At 41.7% G+C, this 18,130-nt stretch overlaps 8 protein-coding genes across 8 annotated transcripts; 4 read left to right on the plus strand and 4 right to left on the minus strand.

The window, feature by feature from the left end:
- On the plus strand, window positions 1–1,155 carry EAE98_003302 (uncharacterized protein; the record flags this gene model as incomplete). The annotated part of the gene is made up of 5 exons (XM_038950922.1): window positions 1–109; window positions 259–581; window positions 675–904; window positions 960–1,058; window positions 1,125–1,155. The coding sequence occupies 5 exons, from the start codon at window positions 1–3 to the stop codon at window positions 1,153–1,155; spliced, it is 792 nt and encodes a 263-aa protein (XP_038812386.1).
- Window positions 1,156–1,517: 362 nt separating this feature from the next.
- Window positions 1,518–1,899, minus strand: EAE98_003303 (uncharacterized protein; the record flags this gene model as incomplete). The annotated part of the gene is made up of 2 exons (XM_038950923.1): window positions 1,518–1,742; window positions 1,798–1,899. The coding sequence occupies 2 exons, from the start codon at window positions 1,897–1,899 to the stop codon at window positions 1,518–1,520; spliced, it is 327 nt and encodes a 108-aa protein (XP_038812387.1).
- A 1,050-nt stretch (window positions 1,900–2,949) lies between these two features.
- On the plus strand, window positions 2,950–3,849 carry EAE98_003304 (uncharacterized protein; the record flags this gene model as incomplete). Its single annotated transcript, XM_038950924.1, has 2 exons — window positions 2,950–3,126; window positions 3,178–3,849. The coding sequence occupies 2 exons, from the start codon at window positions 2,950–2,952 to the stop codon at window positions 3,847–3,849; spliced, it is 849 nt and encodes a 282-aa protein (XP_038812388.1).
- Window positions 3,850–4,218: 369 nt separating this feature from the next.
- Window positions 4,219–6,764, plus strand: EAE98_003305 (uncharacterized protein; the record flags this gene model as incomplete). The annotated part of the gene is made up of 6 exons (XM_038950925.1): window positions 4,219–4,630; window positions 4,695–5,503; window positions 5,553–5,912; window positions 5,969–6,352; window positions 6,374–6,502; window positions 6,581–6,764. 6 exons carry the CDS (start codon window positions 4,219–4,221, stop codon window positions 6,695–6,697), a joined length of 2,211 nt encoding a protein of 736 aa, XP_038812389.1. The 3' UTR covers window positions 6,698–6,764.
- An 833-nt stretch (window positions 6,765–7,597) lies between these two features.
- On the plus strand, window positions 7,598–10,147 carry EAE98_003306 (uncharacterized protein; the record flags this gene model as incomplete). The annotated part of the gene is made up of 6 exons (XM_038950926.1): window positions 7,598–7,915; window positions 7,997–8,069; window positions 8,121–8,917; window positions 8,966–9,361; window positions 9,412–9,990; window positions 10,040–10,147. 6 exons carry the CDS (start codon window positions 7,598–7,600, stop codon window positions 10,145–10,147), a joined length of 2,271 nt encoding a protein of 756 aa, XP_038812390.1.
- A 112-nt stretch (window positions 10,148–10,259) lies between these two features.
- On the minus strand, window positions 10,260–11,540 carry EAE98_003307 (uncharacterized protein; the record flags this gene model as incomplete). The annotated part of the gene is made up of 1 exon (XM_038950927.1): window positions 10,260–11,540. One exon carries the CDS (start codon window positions 11,538–11,540, stop codon window positions 10,260–10,262), a length of 1,281 nt encoding a protein of 426 aa, XP_038812391.1.
- Window positions 11,541–15,166: 3,626 nt separating this feature from the next.
- On the minus strand, window positions 15,167–15,523 carry EAE98_003308 (uncharacterized protein; the record flags this gene model as incomplete). The annotated part of the gene is made up of 1 exon (XM_038950928.1): window positions 15,167–15,523. The coding sequence occupies one exon, from the start codon at window positions 15,521–15,523 to the stop codon at window positions 15,167–15,169; it is 357 nt and encodes a 118-aa protein (XP_038812392.1).
- A 1,013-nt stretch (window positions 15,524–16,536) lies between these two features.
- On the minus strand, window positions 16,537–17,784 carry EAE98_003309 (uncharacterized protein; the record flags this gene model as incomplete). The annotated part of the gene is made up of 1 exon (XM_038950929.1): window positions 16,537–17,784. One exon carries the CDS (start codon window positions 17,782–17,784, stop codon window positions 16,537–16,539), a length of 1,248 nt encoding a protein of 415 aa, XP_038812393.1.
- Between the last annotated feature and the right edge of the window lie 346 nt (window positions 17,785–18,130).

Genomic DNA, 18,130 nt, shown 5'->3' on the forward strand with positions numbered 1-18,130 from the left:
ATGCAAGCTCAACATGGACACAGCGCAGCTTGCTGCAACATCCCACCTATTGTATCCAAGGGATATGAACAAAAGGGAAAATATGAGACCATTGGTGGTCTAAAAACTTGTAAGTATTCCATCCGTTTCAATTGAATGTCATCACAGATCTACTGCCATATCAATCAAATGATCTTGGCTACAAATCTTTCTCTTCATTGTCACCATGCTCCCTTCCACCCCCACCTCTCAGCTCTAGCTAATACGACACTCTCCCAGACGTTACTGGCCCAGCGGATGCAACAAAGGCCATATTCCTTATCTATGATATTTTCGGTTACTATCCCCAAACCATTCAAGGCGCCGATATCCTCGCCAATGCCGACGAACACAACAAATACCTCGTTTTCATGCCAGACCTCTTTGAGGGAAACCCAGCTGATATTAGCTGGTATCCACCTGACAATGAAGAGAAGCAACAGAAGTTAGGTAATTTCTTCCAGACGACGGGAGCTCCACCAAAGGCTGCCGGAAGAGTTCCGGACTTAGTCAAGGCTATGGGCGAGAAATATTCGTCAATTTCAAAGTGGGCTGTTCTTGGGGTGAGTGATTTTCTGATCAAAGAGCTCTGTGACTTAGGATGAGGTTGAAGGTCTGTGAATTGAAGCTTTGTAGCTAATGTGTGTTCAAAACAGTTCTGTTGGGGTGGTAAAATTGTCTCCCTTACTACCTCTGCTTCTTCCAACCCTTTTGTGGTAGCTGCTGAGTGTCATCCCGCTATGGTTGATTCCAAGGATGCAAGTAACATCAAGATTCCTACTATTCTGCTAGCATCGAAAGATGAAGATGCAGAGGAAGTGAAGAAGTTTGAAGCAAATCTCACTGGGGAGAAACATGTTGAGACTTTCAAGGATCAAATTCATGGGTACGTTGTTTCTATGCTATGTGCAATTCCTTTGTGCTGATATTTGTGGGAATAGATGGATGGCTGCACGATCGGATCTTGAGGACGAGAGAGTCAAGAGCGAGTACGAGAGAGGATATAAGACGCTCATTGAGTTCTTCGGAAAACATCTCAAGTAGGAGCTTTCTTCTTGTCTTTTGCGACTATTGAATCCGTCAAGAAAGTTTGCTGAGGTCTGCAGGGCCAATAAAAGTAGCAGAGCAAGACTTTGATATGGGTTCGGTGAATATTATTCCATAGTGCACTTTTTTTTGTTTGCAAACAAATAAGCATTTTAAACACCTCGCATCGTAAGCACCAGTGGAGAATGTTTTGCCCGCTGCTAAAGTGACTGTGATCACTAAGCTCATAGCACCCAGCATTCTTGTGTTAATTCGCAACTTTTAAACGATAGAGTCTTTTATAGACTTGCTGACTTTGTGTGCATGATTATTGCGCAACAATCTATCTGAATCAGATTTTCTCCCATTCGGAGAGCCATGGATCGTAACCTTCACTCTTTGTGCCTATCCTCTGAAGAGTCGTGATTATACAGAGTTCCGTTGAACTTTCCCTCCCCCTCTACGACCGCCATTTAAGCAACAACAGTTGGTTCAAAGTACACACAGCACATCCCCTCAATCCCCAAAGTTTTTGCCTCGCCCTTGAACCATTTATGTGCTTCGCATGAATCCTCGTAGTATTTCATATCCTCCAGACTCTTAAACTCAGTCTTTGCGACCACGGAGAAACCTTGGGTACGGGGATCGTTGGCTTGAGATTCGCCAGCTTGTAGGGAGACGATATAGGGGGCTGAATCCTAAAAGAGAGTGTTAGTTAGGTACGAGGGGGAGAGAATGAAGAAGGTTGATTACCTTAACGGCCTTTTTCGACAAGGTCTCGTAGTTCTTGAGCATGGTATCCCGGGATGCTTGGGAGGGCACTTTGAACATGGTTATGCGGATTATGCCTGCCATTTCTGCTGTGTATGGAATGAGTGGGGTGTGAGGATTTTGAGATGTGTGGGATGTGATGTTTTGATTAAATCAATGATTTCAATTTGTAAAAAGTAGAAAGGGAGAATCAGAGAAGTACTTGGCCGGATTGCTTTTATATATCAAAGAACTTGTGGAGGGGCACGAACTACCAAGCTACTAAAAAGACTACTAGGTACTATGAATGTACTGCACCAATTGATAACAGAACGGATATTTGCGGCTTCGGCTGACGAATACAAAAGCAATATGCAATCGAATTCTTCCAAGCAGTGAAGCTGGGCTCAACATGGATAGCAATGCGCGCTGGTGCAACCCGAGGGTATCAGAGCGATGCTGAGCTGAGTAGTTGGTGGGGCAGTGGTATGCATGTGTAGTAGGTATCTAGTCGTGGGAGCTTGGAGTGGTGGGTTCTGGTGAGGGATGGGGATGGTGGGTCGAGAGGGGTTTGTGGGGACGGAAATGTTTCCGCGAGATGGGGATGTTATTTGAAGATTCGAGAGTGAGATGGAGGATATAAAGAGGGGTATTGAATGTCGTTTTGTTATGTTGTATAGATTGCTCATTTTCGCCTATAAAGTAATACATACTCTTGCGAAAGTCACGCAAAGAGGGGTATTTAGAGCACCGTAAGCTTGTTCTCAGCCACCGATCAAAATCTCGAAGCTCATCAATGTCGATTTGATGAGACGCGCCGATGATGGATGTACACCAACCAACACGTCGATAACGCGTATCGGATCAATCGATAGGTTATCGAGAATTCGTTCTTATCCATTCAAAAGCGTGCGATTTCAGACGAAGAAGCAATCTATTGGTGATATGGACGTATTGGACATCCAAGTTTCTGCAAAACAAGGCTGTCTGCAGGTCTTTCAAGGTAGGATTTGGTGCAACCTCAGCCTCAGCGGAGATATAACTCAAGTGATACCCCGCAATGGCTCGCTGAAGGCGCTGGTGATTCTTGCGATTATTGTGTCATTAATATCGCTGTGAGCCAAAACTTTCTACCTCATTTAGAAATAGCACCTTATGGAAAGCCAACTTACAAATACGTCGGACGCGCTCGACGCAATTAAAGTCCTATACGATACGGGAAAATATGCAGATATGAAAATCCGCTGCGAAGAGAAAGTTTTTGATGTTCATCGCGCGGTAGTTTGCATCCGATCACCGGTGATTGCTGCAGCTATGGATGATGATCGTTGGGTATGTAACAGTCCAGATCAAGGTGATGTGCATTTTCTCACCAAACTCTAGGAAGAAGCTGCAAAGGGCGAATACCATATGAGTGACCAAGAGCTGCCAATTGTGGAGGCGATGATTAAGTATTTGTATTGTGGAAGTTATGATGATCAGGTAGCCTTGGGAAGTGAAGCTTCGGACGATGCTTCGCAGGTTGAACCGCCCTCGAGTCCCCCCAAACAGCCGACCGACACAGTCGTGGATGTATGGGGCCAACGACATGAAATAAGGCGGTCGGCTTTTGGAGGATTCGGACAGACGGTTCCTCAAGTTGCTCCCCTTACGAAACCATCATCATTACTCTTCAATGCTAAAGTGTACATTATCGCCGATAAATACATTATCCCAGCTCTTAAAAGCCTAGCACATGAGAAATTTACAACAAGTTTGAGAGAGCATTGGAATACTCCAGAGTTTACTGCTGCTACAGAGTTTCTTTGGGAAAATGCTCCTGGGTCTGTACTCAGTAGAGCCCTGGTTACAACTGCTGCGACTCATATTAATGTTTTGCTTGATAGAGGAGAGTTTGTGGAGTTCATGTCAGATTATGGAGAATTTGCTGTAGGGGTCATAAAGAAGATACATGGAAGAGATGACTCGGTTGTGACTGGAATCAGTGTTGACCAACGGACCAGGAATTCTGGAAAACATAAGGGGGTGATTATACCTAGAAATATCATGTATTAAATCTAGTTTTTTGACGAGTTGCACACAATTATGATTCATTGGGGTCAGTGGCAGTCATTTTTGTGTACGACTGGATGAGCTATATCAAATATTCTTTTCAAAAATCTTCATGTGACTTATGTATACAGAGTGGAAGAAGTAGAGTCTAAACCGATCGTTTCTGTAAACAACCTCTAAGACCTTGGAGTTGCACCAAGATTTCCAAGCCATTGACACATAAGCCACTGATTCAAGTTTGAGTCAACCTACAATCGAAGACAGTCACAATAAACACGTGACTTAGGCGCCCATATACTTGCCATCTCCTCGTCCATGACTTCTCTTCTACAACAAATTACACGAACATATTTTGATCAACGATATTCGACAATGGAATTGGCTGTGAGCGAATCCGATCGATCATTATCTCGAAAGAGCTTTGAGAATACAGATAACGAAGAACATACGTTGATCGAAAATTTAATGGAGGGTACATCAATGTCACGTCCATCATCGGCACAGGGAAGTTTTGCACATGAGGAAGACGAGGAACGTAATCGTGTGTTGAGCAATGAAAATGCAACTCTGGAGAGATTACAGTCGAATCTTTATAGGCAATCATTAGGGGAGGAGATCTTTCCAAAAGTACGGCGACAACGCAGTATCGGGATGGCGTGCAAGTATTGTGTATTATGTCAAGCCCAGTTTCCCCCTTTTTTCTCAGAAAATTCAGGTATTGACACTTTATGGCGATGGCGACAAAGACGAAAAGTACAACCATGGGAATACAAATTCCGTGCCGGTAAGTAAGCTGTTTGAAGAGTATATTTTTCAAGTGTATTGATGGATGTTGACACCAACTTTAGTCATTGAAATAAATAGAGATGATGAAGAAGAAGAAGATATTAGGATAACGGGAGTGATGACCTTCTCAGAAGGTGCTACTCAAGATGAGCTTGTGGCATCGATACCTTCTTCATCGACCAAGATTCTCTTAAACACAGTTCAAAATCCAGATTACCCATCTTGGTGTAAAGCTTTCTGCTTTCATGATTGGTGTTATTCGATTCTTCGTTGGAGGCTGGGAAAGTATAAAGATGCTACTTTACATAAAGTTTGCCAAAGTCTTTCAATCTCCCCAGCGTGGGAGAATATCGCAGAATCCGAAGCTTGTTTGTATGACCAGGCTGTCATAAATGACCTGTTATCAGATATGACTGAGCTTGGTCCAAAGTACCAACCTTTATTCTTGTCGAAGCTACCCCTAGAGTTGAGAGCACTTATCTGGGGATATGTCGGTCCATCATCTGCTTATACCTCGTTTCTGATTGTGGCCGGCGAGACATCACGTTTGTTCTACCAGATGCATCGTCCAGCAAGCCTTACTTTGGCATTATACCCAGAATCACGTCTTGTTCCAAAAATGATTAAGATCTTCGGTACTGATTATATACAGAGCTTTTGTTCTGAGTCAACCACAATTCCAATCACCGACTCAGCAGTTGCTTGCTCCTACAAGCTCGCAATAGGCACTCATGGTATATGTGCAATACAGATAATCAGTGCGGATGGATCTTTTTGTTGGGTTGGTAAAGTCCCTAAATCTGGTCTTGTTTGGTATGTCAATGCCCAACGAGAATTCCGCAGAGACATCGAGCTCCATTACACTTTCAAAGTTAGTATCTTACTACTCAAAAACTCGATAAAACAACTAAATCTGGCAGGTTCTCAATATAGATGTACGCCAAAGGCAAAGGTTCTACGGCGGTATCTGGGATAGAGTTAATTCACCTAAATGGTCTCAGGAAGAGTCTTCCTTGATTTCTATTCGTCGGGATGGGTATGGCTTATACAGATATATCCCATTCTATAGGGGATACGAATATACTACAGGAATAACGTTTCACTTTCACAAGGGGTTTATTACTGGAGTGGAAGCCTATTATGGGAAAAAAACGGAGCTCACGGGAGTTTACAGTGGTGTGGCTCTCCACTTACCTCTGGAGTACAATGAACGCATATCTTTTGTATGGATTAAGCTTGGGGAAAATAGATTTCAGCGCCATTACAAACCAGCATTGATTGTCAGTTCTATACAAATAGCTTCCCTCCTGGTACTTAACAGCTTACACCACTTTAGATTCAAACGACACATGGAAGGACATGCCATCTGGGGCCGTATATACCTCATGACGAGTACGGATTCTACGAGTGGTATCGTTTAACATTTGAAGGACAGATCACGGGGATTTGTGTTCAGAATTCTGACTGGACCTTGAAGAACTTCAACATTATCAGTGATGGAAATGAGGTAGAGCCTGTACAACCACTACTTCACTACGAGACACCAAGACAACGACCTCCAAAATACCAATATAGTAATCTTGGTCTTTATTTTAGTTCTGGAAAGTTTTCCCAAATGAAGAGAGTGACTTTATGTAGGATTAATGAACGCTGCGTGGGAATCCTAATAAATTACCTATACAAACCGCCTGTAGTTTTGGGGCAATGGTATAAACCAGAAGTATCAATTCATATACGATAGGAGCCATCCTCCGCCTTCGAGAATAATGTTCCGATCGGCACGGTTCGAAACTCCGAAGAAGGGTTTGTGGTAGATGTCAGTTTCACACAGGAAGAATTTTCACCTGTTGATACGAATGATCAAGTACAGGTATTTGATCTTGCTCTTGAAGAGGTTCGAAATCCACAACGTAATAGTTTCTTAACGAACATTACTGACGGTTTATAGCATATTGCCTGGTGGTTCACAGACTCCACGGATCTTATTAGCCTCTGGAATCCAGGTGGCCAGCCTGCAAATGGTATGCAAATGAAGGAGGTCATTTGTCGGGATTATGAAAAGTAGTATAGCATAATCCAAAACGTAACTGGAACATAAATATCATAGAAAATGAATTTCCAACCTATAAGAACATAATCTTCTGGCTCCAGAGTTTTCCATTCCAATCTCATACTCTGGCCCTGAGATCGATTTTGTATGATATTGCCAAGTCGTGTCTTCTCGTAATGTCACCTCTTCACAGCACTGTTGCTAGACCTCAATCCCCAATGTAATAATTCCGATTATTAATATTAATGCATGATTCAAATAAGCAACGCATTTTCTGCGAGCGCTCATATCAAACGCAGTTTGATCCAGAAGAACGATTCTTGAAGATGGCTATTTGTATTCGACCAGGATCAAAGTCGAATATTAACATACGCTGTCTGAATTACAGCTGAGTGTCTTCGTACTCGACCAGCGAATTTTGATTGCATGAATAACCTAACACTTGATTATTTGCATGAATTGTGTACAGCCTCTATAGACTCACCAAACTTGGGCTGGAGGAAGAGGATGAATTGTTATTGACGCTGTATTACTGTGTCTTTGGGCTTGTGTATTCGATTTCCTGGGTCAATCGATCGCTGGCTACGGAAATAGATAACCTTATTGATTTAAGCCGATGTTAGCAATGCCAGTAGGACTTTGTTTGGTATCGTGATATGCAGTAATTAAATCAATAATACTAGAATTTTCTGAATCGACCAATAGAAGGGAAAGATCACACGTATTTGGTGATTTGGACAAAGTGTTTCGCATTCCGCCGCCGATGTTGAATGGTTGGTTGACATTTATTGTACCCAAGTATGCGGGGGGTGATGTAGCCGCGCGCTATCGATTACAGTAAGGTTGCCCTGACAAGCCGTACGACATTACGTTCAATTCTGTCAAAGGTTCAATCGACGGCAGATAGATAAGTATATGGATATATCAAATAGCACATCGAATGAGCAAGTTGATCCTCCAGATATCTTCGAAAATATAGCGATGGATGGCGCAAATGATCATCGTGCGATCTCGCAAGATTCGATTACACTGACCGAGGAATCACGCGACGATAACGAGATAGTGAATTCTGATTTTGTCACCCCGTACGATGAAGTCGAAATACCCGCTGAAAATGCGGTTGATGAAAGAGAGGAGGAGTCCGAGACCCATGAATCCGAACACGAAGTGTTGAATTACCAAAATGAAGATGAAGATGAAGTGGAAGAGGAAGAGGAGAATGATGATGATGGCGTACCTCTTGCCTTTGTGAAAGCGAGCGAGTACTGTCTTTTATGTTGAGCTCGATTCCCTGTATTTGATTCCATAAACCAGCCAGATACAATTTCATATCAAGAATGGCGTTCAGAAAATATGGATGAGCTATGGCAATCACAGATTCGCGCAGGTATGTTCTCTTTTCGATGACTAGTGAGAAGTGATTACTGAAACACGATAGTTTTACGACTCAATAAGGATGGAGATGAGTCGATAGCTATAACAGAGGTAGTTGACCTTTTGAGAAATGACATACAAGCGCCCTTAGTTGGCTGGTCTCCTTCAAGGAACATAAACATCAAGGCAGCTCCTCAGCTCGATGATCCCATAGACAGACGTGCTTGCTGCTTTCATGACTGGTGTTACTCAATTTTTACCTGGGAATTCGGACCTAACAAATTGAAACTTCTTTATGAGATGGGCACAAGTTTCGAACCATCAACCGCCTGGCAGATGCCTGCAGAGGTGAAGGGCAACCTCTATCCGCAGATTGATTACGATAGCTTGTTGTCAAGCGTTGACGATAGATCTGCAATGTTTCAGCCACTACTACTTGTGAAACTCCCTCCCGAATTACGATCGCGAATCTGGAATTTTGTAGGGCATACATCAGCATATTCAGCCTTCATGCTTTTGACTGGAGAGACATCAACACTGGCCCGTCAGATTCAAGCTCCAGCCGTACGAGAACTCACATTAAAACCAGGCTGTTACATCAATTCAAGCTTTATCAACATGTATGGTACACAGTACATACGAACCTTGACTACACAAAACAGACCCGGGCCCAGCTCTGGAATTAAAATAGTCGAAACAGTTACCGGCATTCAGGTCGTATCCAGTGTTCATGGCATCTGTTCTATCAGACTTTTAGGTCAAAACTGGAAATCGAAATGGATGGGAACATTCCCCCACACTGATCGCTGCTGGTACGGGGAAGTTCCACTCGATAATGACGTTTTGGTTTGCTTCTATAATGTAAGCTTGCCTTGTATCTACCTCTGGTATTCAATTTTAACATTCCAGGGTCTGACTATAGAAGAGATGGCGGCGAACCATCAGCCTACCATAAGGCAGGTGATGTGGGATCGACCAGACCACCCCGAAGTAACGTTCGATGCCGATGGCAAATTGTTTACCCTGTTTGAGCCAGAGGAATTATATCACAAGAGACAGCCAGCACTAGCATTTTTTAGATTTATTCCGTTGACAGCTCAAGAAGTATACGCATCGAGTCTCACAATTTATTTTTTGTCCAAGTGTATCACTGGCATTGAAGTACATTTTCCGACAACATCAAATTTAGTAGGCAGTCGTGGGAATGTAGCCGTACATTTTCCCCTAGCTAAAGACGAGCGCATATCAAATGTTTGGCTACGACTCGAAACACATGGTGCGATTGAATCTGTGCCTTCCTTATTGGTATGTCTATCATCTCTTAACTTGCTAACGTCTATGCTTATGTTTTCTAGATACGTACGACGCTAGGTCGAGATTATAGTTTCGGTCCATACGTTGGCCCAACTAGATATTCTAGTTATCGTTGGGTGATGTTGAAGCACCGTGGCTGCATTAGCGGTTTTTATTTTGAAAACTCAACTGAAATCAGAAGACTGGGTGTTATAGGCGATGACAATCTAACCGAAGTCGATGAGATCCCGCTTCCTCGTTACGAGACTTGTGATCCAGTACGGCCTTTAATCGGATTCCTTGGGAGGACTCTGTTCATGAATGATGCCAAGATTCAAGATTTCAAGTCGATCACTATTTGCAGAGCTGATGGTCGCTGCATTGGTATGCTCATTCATTACTTGGACAAAAATATGCCCCCAGTTGTCTTGGGTCAGTGGTTGGATTCGGAACGCTCGAAACATATATCTATATATGACACTTATGACTGGATCGGACCACCTCCTGTTAAAATTGCATTCAGTTCGTCCAAGTCAGAGCCTTTTGTGCGAGATATACAGTTCTGCGGTCATGGACTCGAATTGCTTTTCAAGCAAAGCAAAGATCTCGACTGGAAAGTCGAAGTGTATAAAATTGGCGCGGTAAGTTTTTCCATAAATTTGATCAATGCATTTACTCATGCAGATACAGCGCATTGCATGGTGGTTCACAAGCGAATGGGATTCCATTAGATTATGGCAGCCCAGACTCGATGATTTATCAAGGATTCCAGTGGAATACGAATTAGTACAAGATTGATTAACTTAAAACGACTCAAAATTTAGAAGAAGAAAACCCCAAGAATGAAATTCAATCACCCTTAAACAATTGATTAAAAATGACAAGAACCCTAAAACGCCTCCAAAATTCCCTATCTTGGTCTTCCATCACTGCCAATCAAGTAATAATACTCATTACTACCATACTTCAAGATTTTCGCACGCTTTCCATCAACATTTCCATCCTTCCAGTCTCTTGGGTCTGAGTCGTTCATACCAAGCCCAGTATTGAATTCGATGTTACTTCGAGTAATTTTTGGCCTAACAAGAATCTGTCGGGCTCTTGGAGGCATAGTGTCATACCTTGTACTAGCTTGAGAAGGCCCTGCAGGATTCATCCTTCCGGGATCTCGCCTCTCACTCGAACTGTGAGTCGGACGTCCGGCGGAAATTAGACTCGTGGATGGTTGACGACCTGAGCTGTCTGTGCCTTGGTATCTGTCTCCTTGCCTACCAACCGAATATCCTGTGGCAGCTGTGCGCGTTGATTCGGTGGGATGGCGGATGGATCTCTCATCACGATACTGATCGCCCGAGAAGCTTGAATTTGTTTGACTGTCATAGCGTCCCGCGCTCATCTCCAAATCCCGCTTTCTTCTTTTTGCCTCCAATTCTTGCATTCGCTCCTTTGGAAAGTGGTCGATAGGTTTCACGCCCCAATTGTTATGCGGGCCATAGTCAGACTCTGGAGTGGAGCGTTCACTACGGACTTCCTTCTCGGGTGAGTAGCGCTCGCTGCGGGAGGGAGCTACCGCAGCTACACGACTTGAAGCCGTGGCAACAGTTGGTCTGACTGTGCTGTATGTAGATGAAGCGCTGGGCTCGCTTCTATGTGTTGTTCTTGGATATGCGCGGCTTGAACCCGATGCGCCTGTCGCCGGTGCCCTTGAGGTGCTGGAAGAGGCTTGCTCATATCTGTTTGATGAGTTGCGATACACGGCAGAATTTGCCGAATTAGAAGATGATGCTGGCGCAGTAGATGTGTTACTTCCTGCAAACAGTTCGCGATTCACGTTCACGATTGCCATTTTTTCTTCTATTCCTGGAGGTAATCGCAAGTTTGATGTAAGAACATGAGGGTTCCCGGTAGCAGCTCCGATTGTCATTTTGCTCAAATTCAACCCAAATTCTCGGTCGCTTGCCATTTCGGTTGGGGGGTTAAGCTTGATCAATCGGAAACAATACTCAAAATATCCAATATTCGAGCTTTGTCCGACATCTCGGTACTTAACCCATTTTGCATCTGGTACATCAAGGATAACACCTGTCTCGAGGTCGCTCCAATGCCCACGGAATCTGCCAGGTACCTTCTGTGTGCAGTCAAAGTTCCGGTCTCTTGTTGCCCTCCAAAACCTCACATGAGCCCCTGCCATTGTAGCGGAATAGATCTCCTCTTTACCACGGCCTTCCATGGATTGAAAATACATTTGACAATAAATCGGGTACCCCACTTTTGGGCCACCCCCTATTTGGGCTATCTTAAAAATTTATATTATATAGTATTAAAATATTAATTATTCAATAATTATTTGGTATTATAATAAATACTTGAGGATATACTTTCATTATTATTATTAGTATTTCCTATATCAATTTTACGATTTCCTGTTGTGATTTGTGTTTCTCTAATCTTTTTAATCTTAAAAAACTTCAAATTCGGATTAGTTTTTATTTTATACTTTTTTTTGGAAATGATTTATACCAATTGATACTCCAATTGCTTTATTCGATATTCAGATTATAGAAGTTTATAATCTTTAGTATTAAATTTCTTAATAATCTTTCTAAAAAGCTAATAATAAGTATAAAGATTGATCTCTTTACTCTGAATCAATATATAAGTATATAATCTTAAATTACTAGCTTTTTGAAATATTTTAAAAGTTGAAATTGCGAACTCCTTATTCTATTAATATACAGAATCATTATCAGAATATAATTTCTGATTTATAACTTCCTTATTATTATTCTCAAATAACAATCTTGATATAATAGGTTTAGCACAATTTAGAAGCTATAAACCTAAAGCTTTCCATTTAAATAGTATATTATACTTTGTTAAATCATCTAATCATACTTTCTAATAGTATATAAGGAAATTGGTTTTCCTAATACTCCGGAATTCAATAAGAAAGCCAATTTATTGAGATAGTATCTGTATACTCTTTTGAAGAGTAAAAATACAGATAAATTAAAAGGCTATAGGATGTATGATGTATATAGTAATAGAAATAAGAGATATATATTGTTCTTAAAATATTTATATATGAATTCAGTAATTTCATAATTTCTATATCCATTTAATATAAGGAATCTCGATTTATCTGATAAAGAGAGGGTTGTTTGAGGTATAAATATCTTTTTAAGCCATTCTAAAACAGTATTGTTTGTAATTTATTTATTTTCTATAGTAATAAAATACCATTCTTTATAGAAACTCAAATCAACTAGAAATTATTATTATTATACTGATTTTCCCTTTAATATAATAAGAAAATCAAGAGCTCTTTTTACAGCTAAAATATACTCTATAAGTAACATCCAAGCTTTAGAACCAGACTGCTTTTTCTGAATAAAACAATGTTTTGAGCTTCCTAGGACTAATCCATTTAGTCCCTAGCCTTCTTGTATATCTGCTTTATTTATATTGTATCGATTTTGAGGCTTAATATAACAAATTAAGGGTAAATCCAGCTTTGAAAACCATTGATTAATAGTATTGACAGTTGTATTGTTGACATATGCTGAATCGATTCTAAATTGTCTTTTGATACTAATCTCTGGATTTCTTTAAAGAAAACCTGTAACCTATCGCTTTTCAAGTATAAAATCACTTTCCCTAATATCAAAAAGGTATTCCCTAATTTTACAAATCTGGTGATATATAGAATTAGTATCTAAGAACTTTTAGACTAATATCCAATCTACTAATCGTTTTTCCTGAATCAAAGTTATCTTTTGTATATATTATATACCTTTTTGATAAGATAAGTAATCATTTATACAATTTTGAAAAATAACCCTCAGAATCCTATAATCCAAAGCAGCTTATTGGATTGAATGCCTATTCACTACTATATATAAAGTCAAACTAATATCAACTTTGGTACATATCTTAAACATAATATAAATAATGATATATCAAAATTTCAAATCAATTGATTTAAGTATTGTAAAGTTATTAAAGAATAAATAAGAGAGATCCCTTCTTGCGGTAAGCTTTTTTAAGGTGGCCCAAATGGGGGGTGGCCCAAAAGTGGGGTACCCGACTTATCTGTAAGCTTGCCATTCTAATCCTTTCAGAGAATAGGGCGATGTTCTTGTAGTCTTTTTGCACTCTCCGATCATAAGAATTTGTTGCGTTTGGTCGCCCGATTGGCAGTATCTCACAACTATGTCTGCTTGTTCTCCGTGATCTGGGTCTGGATACCACTCAGCAGCAACTGAGTATCTGTCATCAAGCAAACTGAAATTCCTGCTCATGAGATATGACATAAAGGCACAGGTCTCAGCTTCTTTCGGGTTTGCCTCCAGGATTCCCTGTGTGCCGATATGAGCGCGCTTATAAAGGTTTTCGGCAGTTGGATTTGTAACGAGGCCATGCGGGCGGAAACGATCATTAGGACGACGTTGCATGCTTAATATATATATATATATATATATATATAAGAATAAAAAATGTATGGAAAAAGACCTGCTAAGGAGAAAATGAAAAATGATGATACTGAAGATAGAAACTGCTAATGATCAAACTGAAGCAAACGCCTATTTCTTTATACATGCGAAGTTTACATCTGCCTGCCAGTCTCCCTTCCCCTGAACCAGACTCTCGGTATGGCAATTTCTATGAAATAGCTTCACTGTAAGGAAATTCCTGGTAGAACAGACTTGAGTGGCTTTGAACGAACCTCAAGTGATTGAGCGTCACGCATCTCCAGGTTCGGTTTCATCCTTCTCATCTCGCGCGAGGCGCTTCTCTTCAAATATCTCACCCACAAAAATACCGCAAGAATTCAATGAAACACTGCGTTAAATCTATGGTCAGAAACCCATAGTTCATAACACAACCCTTCATGCGGCCAAACGCCTCTTTTTGAATGCATAATTGACCAGTCTATCCTGTCTTACCGAAATCTCGGGAATTTTTGAGGCTAAGTCGGATGCTTGAGAGCCAATGATGTTTAGCCGCCCATATACCTCGAGGCATGGGCGATTTCTGCAGGGGAGCCTCGCTAAAGTAGGTGAATAGAGCATCGCGCGGTTATGCAGCATAAAGTTTTGTTCATTGGGTCTGGTCTTTTTGTATTAATATCTGCTGAGGTTTGGTACAAACTTTCATCACATGCACTGTTGTTGCAGATCAGTTGTTCGCTAAGGCGTGATGTTCTTGGTGCCTGGGAGTTTGAGCATTCTGTTTGTGTTCGATTCTTTAAATAGACGAGGTTCATTTATTTGGGCTGATTAAGTGTGGAATAGTAAAAATGAGTGGAGAGATCATATTTTCAATTAAAAAGGTAAAGGTTCGGATATTTCCAAGAATCATCCGTCAAGATTGTAAATTTATTACAGCTAACATTCAACTCCACCCCGGCCACCCCCTCTACCCCAAAATCCCAATCATCACTCTCCACAATCTCTCCGACACATGCACCAACTACATCTCCTCCATCCCCAACCCCACTAATCTCTTAATCATCGCCCCTCTCCCCACATCCAGCACCTCCTGTTCCCCACCCATTCCTCCTCGCAAACCCTCGGATTCACAACCCCATATTCTCTCCCATGTAAAATCCTAAAATTATCCCAAACAAACACTTCCCCAGGCTTTATCACAATTTTCACCGCATGAGAATTCCTCTTCCCGATTGTCTGGAATTTTTGATAAACGACGCGTGCTTCGGGATACTCGTCGTAGGAACAGAGATGTGAGGAAGTGAGGAAGTGTTTTGGGGATTGAAACGGGTTGAAGGAGAGATAGAGGAGGAGGTGCGGAATTCTTCTACGAGGGTGAAGAAGATGGCGGTACGGGATACGAAGATGTGGGTGCTTTCGGTCGTGAGTGTGGTGCAGGCCTGAATGCGGGGGGGGGGGGGGGGGGGGGAAGAAGGTGCTGAGAGGCGAAGGCATGTGGAAGTTGTACTTCGATCTCGCTTGGAGTTTTGTAAGGGTCGTGTAGATCGGTTGTTTCGTTTGTGGAATTTGGAGGTGCTGCGAAGGTACTGCCGAATATCTCCTTTATCACTCTGGCTACCAGAATTTTGTTCTCGCTACCATTTGCACCTTCAAATTCCGGAATATCAGAAATCCTGACGATCCCCGGCCTAGAATCCATCAACAACGCATCATAAACTCTCATTCTCACCTCTTCACCATTCAAATCCTCTCACCTAAGCCCCGAAATCTCAAACCTAACCGCCTCCCATCCCTCTCCATCTCCAAACCTCACCCCCTCTTTCTTCTCCCTTCCTACCTTCCCTCTCCTCCCCACCACTCTCGTCCATCCCCTAAACCACACACCCAGAAACAAACTCCTCCCTCCATCACTCCATCCCAACTCCAATAAATTCTTCGCTCCCGTCCTGGAAATATGTAGGCTTTGAATAATGGCAATAATTGTTGTAGCGATATGTATACAGAGCGCAGGAACCGCTTTTTTTTTAAGAGAAAGATCTGTTTGGAAGTTTAGTTTGTGTGTGGGGGGGGGGTTGAGATGGTGTAGTGCATGACGTGTCGTCATCATGCAACCACTGAGAACAAAATGTCCACAATCCGTCGGGGAATTTAAGAGTTAATTTGTTTCCGTAGTGAGAGATTAGGACGCCGTGGATTGCGAAGTTGGGGGGTGTGAAGTGTATTATATTTAGGTATTTGGTTTTGCAAGATGAAATATGGATGGTAGGGTAAAAGGGTTTTGGTATTCATGGGAACTGGATCTGATGGGAAAAGATGTTGCTTGTAATGTTAATTCTTTCCATAGTGAGTGCGTTTTCCAGACTTGGAATCATGGTTCTGAGACTCTTGTTCCGTCGGAAGTACTAAATGGCATCGTAAATGTCATTGCTATTGATTTCTGGTATCACAATTTAGTCACAGGTCTGACCTAAAGACAAATGGTGTCACGAACAATCTTCTCAAAGACGTGAATGTTTATGAAATTCGTATATTCTACTGTACAAACAAAGAGAATATGGGTATTGGTGTGTATATGTTAGAATAGAAGTAGAAGATGCGTTTCGTTCCCTCTCTTTTTAAATTGAAGCGCTCATGATACGATATCCGACAATAACGAGATTTTCATATACGAAGCTTCAAACAACAGTTATACTTAGATATACAAAGAACAGCCCCGCATCTTATCCCCAGAAAAATTTATGCAAGAGCAGTTGGACATCCCAAATTTCCAAACGAAGGACCCAATTTTTTCATAACAAATTCAAGTGTGCTGATAGAGGGAGTAAAAACACTATTCAACGAAGAAGGAACATTTTGAGTAGCAAGTTGATAGAGCAAGCAAGAAGCCTCTAAAGAACCAGGCGTTGCAATCAATGTTCCGTTTTTGATGGAACCAAAGTTGATGAGATCAAAGCCACCATTTCCGGTAGCACCACCGAACAAAACTGGTTCTTGGAGATATAGAGCAAGGATCTCATTTGTGGCGTCGGTATGGGAATATGGGGTGACACGGTTTGTCCAGTTATCTGGGATTCTTTCCTCGCCCGTGAAAGAATATGAACCATCTGAATCCTGCTTGGCACCGAAGAATGAAGAAATTGTATCATAGTCTGGCGTGTAATTTTTTGTTCCAGATGGCATCAACTCGTACAAGAAAGAGGCAGCGCCGAAGAGGAGCAGAGAAGAGGGACCGAAATAGAAATATGGGTTGTCTTTGAGGGATTGTTGGTAACGCTGTGCTCGGTATTTAGCAAGTCCGTCACGATTGTAATCTCCACTGGTAGTTTCCGTCATCATTCCAAAAAGTGTTCCATTAAATGAATAATTATCGCCATCGGCAAGGAAATGATCGTTGCGTGTGAGGGATGTATCAGCCTCGAACTTGTTGTGTGCATTCAAGCCCGGTTCTGAACCATGAGTAGCTGGTAGGAAATACGTTCTTGAGGTGGCATCGCACCCGATGGAAAGTTTCTCAGTTACGATATCGCCATCGGTCAATGTAAGGCCGAGAACAGCAAGAAGGTTGGCCAATTCATAGCCAACGTTGTACAAATTTTGTTGAGCATCAACAAGTTCATTATATGTTGTAATGCCATCTCGAGCAAGAAAATTATGATTGGCAGCCGCATTTAATCCTGGACAAGGCCCACGAATATCGGTCGATTTTGGAGCGATGAATTGATGATCAGTGTCCCCAGGAGCTGGAACCTGATAGCCTCCCTTTCCTTTACCTGGAAGGCCATCCTTAGCACCGTTATATGGGTAAGCATCTGAAATACCCGGAGCATTGACGTGATTTGCATTGAATGGGCAAGAACAATTTCCTTGTTGCTGCTGTTGTTGTCTATGTAATAGACTAGAGTCGACACCAGGCATTTTAGCAACAAACGGGAACGGTGTAACAGCTCCAACCATTAGGGTCGCTGCAATGAAAGAATACTGCATCGTGAAATATGTGTAATGTTTGAATTCAAAGATTTCTTGGTATCGTGATGGATGAATGCAATGATGATGAAGGAAGGATGACGAGGGAGTGTTGAGATGTAGAGTAAGTCGCCTACCAGCTGAATGCCCTGGCAAACTAATGGCTGAACCTATACCAAGATTACCTATTCTAGCCGAACTCTTCCCTCAGGGGCATCCAAAATCTCATTGACGTTATCGAGATCAATCAAGAATACAGGTAGGTTTAGCATTTGAAAACCGGTGAAACATAAATCGTTCAGTTGATAGGTGAAACCAATATATACAAGTCTTCTCATTAAGGAAATCATTCCTTTTTCTTCGCGCT

The sequence above is a fragment of the Botrytis deweyae genome, assembly GCF_014898535.1.
Source record: "Botrytis deweyae strain B1 chromosome Unknown BDEW_006, whole genome shotgun sequence".
Lineage (NCBI taxonomy): Eukaryota > Fungi > Ascomycota > Leotiomycetes > Helotiales > Sclerotiniaceae > Botrytis > Botrytis deweyae.